This window comes from Etheostoma spectabile, chromosome 11 (assembly GCF_008692095.1).
Source record: "Etheostoma spectabile isolate EspeVRDwgs_2016 chromosome 11, UIUC_Espe_1.0, whole genome shotgun sequence".
Taxonomy (NCBI): domain Eukaryota; kingdom Metazoa; phylum Chordata; class Actinopteri; order Perciformes; family Percidae; genus Etheostoma; species Etheostoma spectabile.
Genome location: NC_045743.1, coordinates 17904286 through 17915606, shown reverse-complemented (window position 1 = coordinate 17915606; position 11321 = coordinate 17904286). Strand labels below are relative to the sequence as shown.

Below are 11321 nucleotides of genomic sequence, written 5' to 3'. Positions count from 1 at the left end.
TTTCCGTGCTATATGCAGTGTGTTCAACATTACATTACATTACATTAACGTGTTTACTAGACCAAGGGTTTCCAGACTTTGTGTGTGAGGACCAGCCTCATAACTTCAATCAATCCACACATCTTAATAGGCCTACTAGCTCTTAAACTAGCACTGGTCATCGCGTCAGTACAACAGGCTTGTTAAAAGAAAGTTTACTGCACATATTTCACTTATTTATCTACTCAAGCGCATTACCAGGTTCATTTGAACACCAGGCTTAGTTCCATAGCAATGGACTATTAAATCTATACAGCGATAAGAACACTTGTATATACTCAAAATTTCTAATTGGGATTATGGGAATTTCCTGGTAAAATGAAGGTTAAAAACTATTATATATATTTTATTTTTACTTTTCCACGGACCACCTGCAGTACAGTTATTCACAGTTTGGGAATAACTGTACTAGACTATTGGGAAGGATGACTTTTACCTTTTCGAGGCCATTTATGACTGGAATTAGGAAACGAACATCCGGCACTCGTTTGTGGTACAGGTCTCGCACTCGCTCCACCAGCTCTGGAGACGGAGGCACTGGACGGAGCAAATGGAAAATATTAACAGTTTGCATTTCATAGACTTGTCTCCTTTTGTGCTGTTGTTCCACGTTTGGCTGCATTCTGCGTTGATGATCTTGTTGTTGATTACCTTTATCTGTCAAAATGTGCAGACAGCGAGTAACTAACGTCTCTGCTCCTTTAGGACAGTTTTCAACCAAGAGCAGCAGCTCAGGAGAGTTCATCCCCATTCCACGGATCTACAACAAGGGTAAGAACAACACAACTTAAGAAGAGGAGCATAGGCTTCATCTAAGTCAATTCTACTTCCTTCCCTCAGAGGAAGATGCCATTCAAACAGTTCTCTCACAAATTATCAACCTGCAGTTTTAAGATCACAGGTTTGAGACCTTGGCTGTGTTTTCTCCACTTCATTCTGTTTTCCTTGGTCTGAAACAAGCAAGGAAGCTGCACCAGGCAGAGTTTGCTCTAGTTTACCTTCTCATGTGGTCGAACCAGTCCAAAACACATGAAGTAAAAGATAAACCCATAGTCCAATAGTCCGGCGTTTGCCCTCCGCTGATGTTGTAATGCTAGGCTTTCCAGGCATGCACACCCTCTGGCTATAAGATACCTTCACCTTGTACCCAGAGAACTTTGTGGTTTAGGCTAAATGTCTTCTTGGTTCTCACCTTGGCCCAATTATTCAGTCTCACTTGAATATCAATGTTTCATCTTAACAGCTTTAAACATGCTTGGTGGTTCAGTTTTTCCTGAGACTTACCGGCTGCTCTATGGCTCGAAGCACGCTGCGCTTGATGTCCGCGATGGCCTCGGTGTAGACCGACGCCAGCTCGTGGACCAGCCGGTGGTTCAGGGGCAGCAGGGACAGGTAGAGGAACAGACACTGTCTCACGGTCTCTTCAGTCCAGGGGGAGGCCACCTCTGTCTCAACAAACACACAACAGCACTGTGAGGGGACAGGAGAATGGGGAAGTTGCTGCTTTGCATTTCCTCCGGCTGGCAGGGAAAACTCGATAGCATGACCACCAGCAAGGTACTACTCGGCTCATATTCAACGTATTCCAAACCTGTGTCTTTGTCAGCTCCAAAGAGCAAAGATGGAGGATTGGGGTGGACCAGAAGCTGCATGTAGTTCAGGGCAAACTTCTCAATGTAGTCCCTGAGCTGGTCCTTCTCGTACATACGCTTGAGAAAAGCCAAGGCAGTGGTCCGCACCTAAAAATAAAACAGGAAAAGAAGCATCTGAGCAAACTGTGAGTGTGAGTGACACATGACTAGGATCTGGACAAGAACGTGTCGTCACCTTCTCTTTTTCATGTGAGCTGAGATCCAGAAGTACATGCAGATACTGAAACTGCCTCGAGGGCCGCTTGACGATGAGCTCCTTCAGCGTCGTCATGCCCAAATACACCCGAGACTGAAACAGAGTCACAACGAACCGCTGAGTGGACACACGGGGAACCGGCTCTACACGAGGAGCTGTGTCTTTATCACGTCACTCACCTCGTCCTCACAGTAACGCCGGATCACGTCCAACGCTGATTCTGTTATGATGGGAGCCTCCAGCACTAGCTTGGTGAAAAGTCTGCAAGAGAAAGAAGAGGAAAAAACAAAGCGGGATTCAGTTTTTGCCTTTAACAGGCTCATTTTTGGCTTATGTTTTGTGCCACAGCATTAGTAAATAAACACAAATGAGCCGCGTTTGACCATTTTCCGGCAATGTAGAACACAACCAGTACACCATGCAACGTAGAAATCATTTTTGGCCATTGTATGTAGTATTAAAAAGGTTCATGGTGAGCCATTAATAAGTTAAGGATCATGTATTGATCACAATCATGTAAAAATATGACCAGTAACGCAGAGCAACAAGCTAAAAGCGATGTTTCTGCCAGATATTGTGATTCGATTATTGATTATTTACTTTTTAAGTTTAGCTAAATTTTAATATTCACTGTACAACAGATACAAAACATGTCATGGAGCATAGTAACATGAGACACTATCAAACCTGGCTCTATATTCCTGTAAAAGGAAGATAACTTAGATATAATTTGCCAGCAGTAAGTGTTTTCTGTTAATGAGCATGGGACATTAAACAGTCAAACACATAATATTTATTACAAAAGCTAAAGTTATGATAATAATAAAACAATTCCAATAAAAATACCAGTACTTTCCTTTACACTGAAATATGTGATATGCATCAGTTCAATAGCAGCATCTAAATATTGCACCTTCCACCATCATGTTAAATAAAGTAATGATAAACTTGAAAACAGGACATTTCTGTAAAGATATCTGTGATATGTAACATTATCCCAGCATTCATCTTGTAAAGAAAAACAATAACTAGCATAATAAAAAGAGAAATAAAAAATGTTAAACCAAATGTTACACCAAACATGCAACTAAGTACAGACCAAAAGTTTGGAACCACCTTCTCATTCAATGCGTTTCCTTTATTTTTATGACTATTTACATTGTAGATTATCACTGAAGGCATCAAAACTATGAATGAACTTAACTTAACAAAAAAGTGTGAAATAACTGAAAACATGTCTTGTATTCTAGTTACTTCAAAGTACCCCCCTTTGCTTTTTGATAGTGCTGCAAACCCTTGGTGTTCTCTCAATGAGCTTCATGAGGTAGTCCCTGAAATGGTCCCCCCCAGGTGGGCCTTGTCAGGGTTAATTTGTGGAATTTCTTGCCTAATAAATGGAGTTGGGACCATCAGTTGTGTTGTGCAGAAGTCAGGTTGATACACGGCCGACAGCCTATTGGACGACTGGTAGAATTCATGTTATGGCAAGAACCAATCAGCTAAGGGAAGAGAAACTAGTGGCCATCATTACTGTTTGCGAACAAGTTACTCTTCACTTTTGGCCATCATTATTGATTGCGAACAATTTGAATGTGTCCCCAAGTGTTGCAAAACCCATCAAGCGCTACACCGAAACTGTCTCACATGAGGACCGCCCCAGGTAAAGGAAGACCAGGAGTCATTTTTGCGGTCTTCACAATTGGCTAATTGAAGTCTTTTAAAATCGCGATTTTGATTTAAAAAACGATTCATCGCTCAGCCCCAATGCCTTTGTCTAAATAAGCGCTACAGATGCTGCAAACAGGTGAGAACGATGAGTATTTGGTCTCACCCGTCCCTCTGCTCCGGTTTCTCCTGCAGGCCCGACAGCAGGGTGTAGAGACACTGGTCGTAGCTGTCCAGCAGCCCAGACGGCAGCTGGCTGAGGTAGGTGTTGTACTCCTGGTACAGGAGAGAGAAGGCCAGGTCGCTCCGTGTCCTGATGTCCTCCAGAATAAACTCCAGCACGTCTTCTCTCATCATCCCTTCAAACTGCGTCACGAGCTTAGAGAGGAGCTTCACTCTGACCTGCCGACCAGAACACACTCAGCGTGGTTATCCTCTAAAAACCGGCACTTAACCCTAACCCAATCATGAAGAAAAGGAGAAATGAACCACAGGGGTGACCGCTTACGTGGGACATGCCACTTTGAGCAATGGCCTTCTCTGAATGCAGGATGCGTTTGACGGCTTTGGAGGTTAACGTCTCGATCTGGGTGTCCGACAAAGGCTGGACGACGTCCGACAATCGGAACACCTTTTTCCTCCCAGTCGCCCCGGTCATTCTGTAACAGAACAACATCGTGCAGGCTAATAAGTCTGACATACGTCACTACTGCCATCTTTGTTTTGGAGGCAGAACTCACTTGGTTTGCGCCGTGGGAAGGATGGGTTCAGGAAGCCTCTTGACCGTTGCGGGGGCCTCTGTTGCTGGAGCCTTTTCTTTCTCGTACCCCCCCACCACAGAGATCGCTTGTCCCACCAGCGCGGAGACTTTGCGCTTGATAAGCGGGTCTTTAGCATCAGAGTCCTCGTTGCTGCCTTCGTCTTTGCTTGTGTCGCCTTCTCTGGCTTTGCACTGCTCGAGTCCTAAGACAGCAGGTTTGTCATTAGAGAACCCAACAATATACAGTTTGTGGCTGATGCCATTATTAAAAGTAAGAATAACAAAAAACAATCTGATTACAATATTTTAGCAAACACATCCTTTCACCCAGCCAAGAATCTAAAATTTACACTGTTTTTTTCCACATTGAAGGTGATAAATCGTCTCATTGAAAGCCTAATGTTTTTTTAAATTTATTATTTTTATTAGATAGTGTTGATAGACAGAGAAGGGGAGAAAGCAGATGACACGCAGCAAAGGGCCGCAGGTCAGATTCATACCCCGGCCGCTACCCTAATGGTACCAATAGAACTGCTACGTTCTGTCTTGTTTTCATTTTCACTCTGTTGAGATACATGGCCGACTTAACGATACAAAAAAGGTTGAGCTAAAACACTGCAGCCCGCGGCGTTCCTCTGCATCCATAAAAACTAAAACTATATTTCCCTTCTCGATAGCTGAACTTGATCGAATTACCAAAAAACTGTTAACTACCAACCCTGTGTGGATGTGCCATGATTGTATGGCCTTGCTCAGGTCAAAACCTTTTGTAAATCATGAGCAATACATACAGAGAATGAATGCCATAGACCTTTCTTTTATTGTCTAGTTTGACAGTCAGTCATAATGTAAAAAAACCCATAAATAAAGTACTTTAAAGTGCGTAGACTTGTGTACTCACCAATACCAGCATTTAAGCCAGTACTGAAGGCATTCCCAATACTGGTATCCAAACAACCAGCAAAATAAAAAGGTTTTCAGCTCGTTTCTCAGCGCCTGGCTGGGCACGGCTATTTCCATCCAGTAAGAACATACAGTACAAACAAAGAACAGATCTAGTGATCTGGTGTTCATGTCCATACGGGTTACGTATGGTTCTCAAAAGGGTTAACCCTAACCCTAACCCGGGGCTTAACTCAGCAAGAAAGCAATAAAACACAAAATGTCTAAATGTGTGGGCTTTCCCGTGCTGGATGTCTTTGTCTCTAACCTGGACCGATCCCAGCTGCAGTCATCTGCGTGGCCATCAACCTGGCCAGATGTTTAATCTGTGCATCAGTGCCTGCTGACTCAACAGGTGTGTACGTGGCCTGGAAGGATGCCGGCATGACATCCGGCAGATACACCATGCTGATGAGCACCTAAACACCAGACAGAGACGTGAGTTGAACTGCCACACAGTCAGGCTTAAAAGAAGAAAAAAAGAAAGGCCACAGCGCTCACCAGGTTGGCTACGTTGTCAGGGGAGAGCAGCGGGGACAGGAACTCAGCCGTGAGGTCAATGGCTGACTGTGCTGCTGGAACAGCAGCTGGTTTAGGGGCCGAGATAGGGGCTGGCTCCTCTTTGTCCTCATCATCTTCCATCAGGGTGGGCTCTGAACGCAAAAAAAACAAACAGCAAAAACACCGGGTGTTGAAGATGGATCTGCAAGTGTTTGGGTCCAACTCTCTTTCAGATTACATCATTTCCATCAGGCTTGGTTGACTCGATTTAAAGATTTTGGTGCTTACCGTGATTCAAACTGTCACCTTGACAGACAAGCCACATACAATCTACCATCTAAATGGTATTCTTTAAAGCAGTAAAGGTCTAAAAACTACAGAAATGTTTAGTTGTGTGTAAAATAAGACAGAGCTACAATAAGTTTTGCAGCCCTCAAAACCTAAAATGCCACCTTATATTTTCCATTAATTTCTAATGACTATATCTATTACATCAGAGTGTCTGTGACTGCTATCACTTGTCACCACTCACCCATCTTGACCTTTTTCCCCTCTGTGTACTCTTCATGGCGAGGCCTTTTGCGCTGCTCTCGGGGTGCAGGTGTGGAGCGTGTTATTTCACTCTGGGGCATTCCCAGGTCCAGCAGCAGAGTGCTAATTTGAACCTGGAACTCCAGGCTGCAGGGATGCTTGAGGACGGCCACCAAGTGCAGCTTCAGATTCTTTCGCACGCTGCTGACCTGAGACTTGGCCAGAGTGGGTGGCAGGTTGGCTAAGAAGGTTTGATTATACAGGAAAGATCACATTTAGTGTAATACTATGTACCGTCAAATGATGTATCGAGCACAAAGATTTGCACTATTAAGAAAAACACAAAAGACGCAGGTTTTAATTTATCCATTTGTTTTGAATCAACATCAGGCTTGACTCAGGTTAACATGACTCAACAGTGGCTCAGAAGCACTCACCATGCAATGTCTCATACGCCTGCACCACCTCTGACATGAACATCGGTCTCTGGCGGGCGATGGTGGCCAGGGAGCCAAGTGTTGTGGTGAGGTTGATACTGGAAATGGCCGGATGGACCATGAACTTCAGCAGCTTCTCCAGTGCAGCCTTTCCCTCCTCACACAAAACATCTGCTCAAGATATCAAGATGGGCGAGCTTTAATCAACAGGGCTAAAAACAAACGTTAACACATTATGCCCTCAGGGGGTTACTACTATCCGTACCGTAGCGAATGTAAGAGTGATCTCTGGGAACTTTGCCCAGGCTGATGTCGCCCTCCTGTCGCTTGGGGACGTCCGAGTCTGACGTCCGCGGCGACAGGGTGATGATTAATGATTCTGTGAATTTGATGGCGTGAGTGCGAACGCCGTCATTTTCTGAGTCCAGCAAGGCCAGAACATCCCCTTTCATCTGTGTGACCAGATCCCAGCATGCCTCCTGCCTCTCTGATACCGCCTTGGAGCGCACCAACCACTGGAAAGGGAGAGACAGAAGTAGAGGGTTTAAAAAGACAACGGATATCGGTAGTAGTAACTTGATTTTAATGTATATTCCGCTGGGGGGAAAAAACCCAGACTGTCTACATCAAGATCTACAGCATTTACTCTTTGGGCTACGTCACACAATCTGTGAATGAGAATATTTCATAAATGTATTTACCTGCAGAGTAACTTTGTACAGTTGGGTGAGTGTGAGAATGGCTTTCTTCACCACGTTCACACTTTCATCCTTCAGCAACATGTTCAGATTGGCGATCAGTCTGAGAAGAAGTTCATTGTCCCTTTTACTGGAAAACACAGAAAAGAGAAAGGACTGAGAAACCTGAAAACCACTTTTGTTTTACAGATGTGAAATTTACAGCCCCGGGACATGAAGACTCGTCTAAAGTACTCACCATGCTTCCTCTATGAAGCCAATGACAAATTTCCTCACTTCGATAGACTTATCAGTCTGGAAGGCGATCAACTCCTACAGGATGAACAGTAGAAGAATAGAAGCAGAAGAATTATTATTCAAACTTTCAGTTTCCTTTACTAACACGCTAATAAAGCTCTTCTGCACAATGTGCCTTTTTTATGCTAATTACAGCTTATGTATTCAAATAGCTTTATTTCAGGTTTAAAAACAGCTAGATAAGAGAGCTGTAAACGGGTTTACTTACATCCAAGAAATTGTCAAGAAGAGAAGGATCCTTGTTAATGATGAGCTCCTGGACCTGAAAATGATACGAGTTAATTGATTCAGTATTGTCCTCCACTGACTCCCTACTTCGTAGAATTGGGGTTTGCTTCATATCCCAGAATACACTGGGGCAGAAAGGAGGGGAACAGCCAGGACCGGGTGCAGTGCATTGCAGTTCAGAGTAGCCAATTAATGGTTGGGAAACTTGTGTTTAGGGAAAATACAGTAGTTTGCTCAGATGTGCAACCAATGTTGCATTAAAATAAGGCTAACATTATAATGCTTTTTATCTATATACCTTTTCAATTTCACAACAGTGACAACCTGATTTAATAAACAGACTACAAACCTGTTTGAGCACGGTTAGCTTTTCATCTGTGGCTATCAGCGCAGCCTGGTTCAGAAGGTCCACCACCTGCAACGGAAAAGGAAACTCAATCAACTTTTCCTCTTATAAGCATGTATTTATATACATGGAAATCCCTACATGACTGCACACTTCATGAAAATAGCTGCACACACACACACACACACACACACACACAGGCATACATACACCCTAACCAAAATTGTACTAACTCTCTTAATGTGCACATGTAAAGCGTAAGAGTTGCTTTCAAACACTATTTACTGAGACTCAATGTAACAGTTTATTGGACAGTTCCCACTTACTATATCATCTTAATAACTAACCTTTCCACTGATTACTTTATAGTGGGCCCTGTGTATGTGCAACCACTACAAGGTAATGACAACACTGCCAAATGTAAGGAATAATCAAGGTTTATTAGCAGAGCAATGTGAGTTTTAGTAATATGTTAATGGCCAATGCCTCAGTTCCACCAAGCATAGAAACTAAATGAGATAATCAGCCATCATAGAGACTGCAACTTCATTCATTAAAAGGACCAATGTTGCTGACTACATTCTTTCACATCAACATTATGGGTATTTATATACTGTATGTATATGAACGGATTCATTTAAGTTGAACATGACACTTTTATCGTGTTGCTAATTTGCCAGTTGCTTTTAGAAATACATGTTTCCATAGATATGCCTGATCAGCCATATATTAAGTAAAGCGGTAGTAATATTTGTGGTCTGATGCAAACTGATATATTGGCTCACCAAAACAATCCCAGCCGACATGGTTAATGTTATTATGACGTTATTAGGATGTAAAATAAGGGGGCGTCCCACTTTGGCCTCCTTTATGAGCCAGGTAAAGCTGTGGCTTAGAGCTAACCACACGTGTAACTTGTGTTTCCATTTTAACTTTTACTAATGAATTGTCCAGTTTTTCCTGTCTCCATTTCTTTTTTTATATACTAAATGCTACTATCCTATGTCTTTATTTACTGTAACTCCAACCAGCCAATTGGACTGCAGATGGAAATTAGCTCTCGGGCTATAATCTGGCTCATTTACATGTACTGGTGTGCTTGTTCATCAATGTCCTGAATAAATAAATACATGAATAAATAAATAAAACAGCTTACCCTTTCACTGGTGGTCATATCGACGACATGGGGGGTTTGAGTGTCCCCCTCCTCTGAAGAAAACTCCATGCTTCCCTCACTATGTGGACAACATAGTCTTCAAAAGCCTGTTAAACACTGCAACCTGTGCAACACATAAACGAGGAATATGATAACAGGAATATGAGGAAAGTATACGACTCTATGGGATTAATCAATATAACGTTTATGGTGTGCTAGCAAGTATGAGGTTAGCGTGCTAGCTACACCTACTGCTCTTACAAATTGACTTCATTGTTAAATATGTGTAGCATATTTGCGTTATACTACTAAAATACATTACACTATATACACCATTAATAACATGGGTTTAACGATTAGTGTCATAACGAAAAGTACTTTCTGCTAATGCAGCGCGCTAGCCCCATGCTAACCATATTGCTAGCTAACACAGCTAACAGTTTTAACGTTAGCTAATTGACGGATATGTGATAGTGATAGCTAGCTAGATAGCTAGACAGTTACTTACCAAGACACAGACTCCTTTACGGACTCTTTACGTAGAACCAGTAGAGTTAACATGTCCAATTTTCACGTTCAACAGCTCTGGGAAGCTGCCATGTTAGCGATTAGCAATTAGCGGTGTTGTTCTTCTTCTACTGCTCGTAAACGCGCAGCAGCCGGCTGCAGAGACAGACACAGCGCCACCTGCTGGACACAGTAGCGCCCGCCCGCGGTTTTAAATACACTTTGGTCTAGTAGGCCTATGTTGTTACATGTATTTAATACGTTTTTTTAATTAAAAGCAGGTATATTTTAATAAATGTTTCGTTAAAAACGAAAATATAGGCCGTGAGTGGTATCATCTGTCAGTTGTGTGTTTGTTTTGGGCCAGGTCTGGGTTTGGGAGGCTCATCAGCACCACAGACAGCAACATCACCCTTATTTATTCAGAGAACGATGTAGACCTTAGTGGTCCCCTAATACTGTATCTGAAGTCTCTTTATATAGACCTTAGTGGTCCCTAATACTGTATCTGAAGTCTCTTTTATATAGACCTTAGTGGTCCCTAATACTGTATCTGAAGTCTCTTTATATAGACCTTAGTGGTCCCCTAATACTGTATCTGAAGTCTCTTTATATAGACCTTAGTGGTCCCCTAATACTGTATCTGAAGTCTCTTTATGTAGACCTTAGTGGTCCCCTAAAACTGTATCTGAAGTCTCTTTTATATAGACCTTAGTGGTCCCCTAATACTGTATCTGAGGTCCCTTTTATATAGACCTTAGTGGTCCCTAATACTGTATCTGAAGTCTCTTTTATATAGACCTTAGTGGTCCCTAATACTGTATCTGAAGTCTCTTTATATAGACCTTAGTGATCCCTAATACTGTATCTGAAGTCTCTGAAGACACAAAGACTAAATCCAGAGGGTAACGAGGTAACAAGAGACAGGTGGAAGACATCAGGTAATCACAAACCACAGGAAGTAAAACAAGACAAGACAGAAACTAGACCTTCAAAATAAAACAGGCAACAGAGCAAAATACAAAACAGACTACCACAATAAGACACAACACAGATGAAAACACCAAAACCATAACAATAAAAATGTAAGACTATATTTGTCATATTTGTATATGAAGCATTACACTTTTACATCTTCCTTAGCTATATTACGCTATATAACCACACATTGTTATGTATTTAGCTGTGTTGTAAATATATATTCAGTTGCAATGGTCTAAATGTATAATTTGAGTGTTTTTCCAATCATGTTTTCAATCAACAGAATGAATAAATGTGACTTTTTAAGATTCGCCACTATAAGACTTCATATCCCAGAAGCCTCTGCAGCACATAAGTGATGTCACCTGATAGCGAAGAGGGAGGG

At 42.3% G+C, this 11321-nt stretch overlaps 2 protein-coding genes across 6 annotated transcripts in view; one reads left to right on the top strand and one right to left on the bottom strand.

The window, feature by feature from the left end:
* Positions 1 to 10112, bottom strand: part of sympk (symplekin) — a 15914-nt gene extending 5802 nt beyond the window's left edge. For all 3 annotated transcript variants that reach the window (XM_032529692.1, XM_032529693.1, XM_032529694.1), the window contains exons 1-20: positions 9957 to 10112; positions 9449 to 9572; positions 8296 to 8361; positions 7927 to 7980; positions 7660 to 7733; positions 7425 to 7551; positions 6989 to 7238; positions 6724 to 6894; positions 6288 to 6527; positions 5756 to 5907; positions 5523 to 5673; positions 4293 to 4515; positions 4061 to 4211; positions 3719 to 3954; positions 2067 to 2148; positions 1867 to 1980; positions 1631 to 1778; positions 1324 to 1484; positions 691 to 799; positions 476 to 576 (exon numbers count right to left, since the gene is read on the bottom strand). In XM_032529692.1, the coding sequence (XP_032385583.1) occupies positions 476 to 576; positions 691 to 799; positions 1324 to 1484; positions 1631 to 1778; positions 1867 to 1980; positions 2067 to 2148; positions 3719 to 3954; positions 4061 to 4211; positions 4293 to 4515; positions 5523 to 5673; positions 5756 to 5907; positions 6288 to 6527; positions 6724 to 6894; positions 6989 to 7238; positions 7425 to 7551; positions 7660 to 7733; positions 7927 to 7980; positions 8296 to 8361; positions 9449 to 9517 (2679 nt within the window). In that variant the 5' untranslated portion in view covers positions 9518 to 9572; positions 9957 to 10112. The remainder of the gene's footprint in view (positions 1 to 475; positions 577 to 690; positions 800 to 1323; positions 1485 to 1630; positions 1779 to 1866; positions 1981 to 2066; positions 2149 to 3718; positions 3955 to 4060; positions 4212 to 4292; positions 4516 to 5522; positions 5674 to 5755; positions 5908 to 6287; positions 6528 to 6723; positions 6895 to 6988; positions 7239 to 7424; positions 7552 to 7659; positions 7734 to 7926; positions 7981 to 8295; positions 8362 to 9448; positions 9573 to 9956) is intronic.
* A 1184-nt stretch (positions 10113 to 11296) lies between these two features.
* The window catches only part of LOC116698247 (solute carrier family 35 member F5), a 22998-nt gene continuing 22973 nt past the window's right edge, over positions 11297 to 11321 (top strand). For 2 of the 3 annotated variants that reach the window (XM_032530064.1, XM_032530062.1), the window contains exon 1: positions 11297 to 11321. This exon is cut by the window's right edge and continues 132 nt beyond it. The gene's annotated coding sequence lies outside the window, so the exon portion shown is untranslated. The other variant, XM_032530063.1, reaches the window with a different exon arrangement.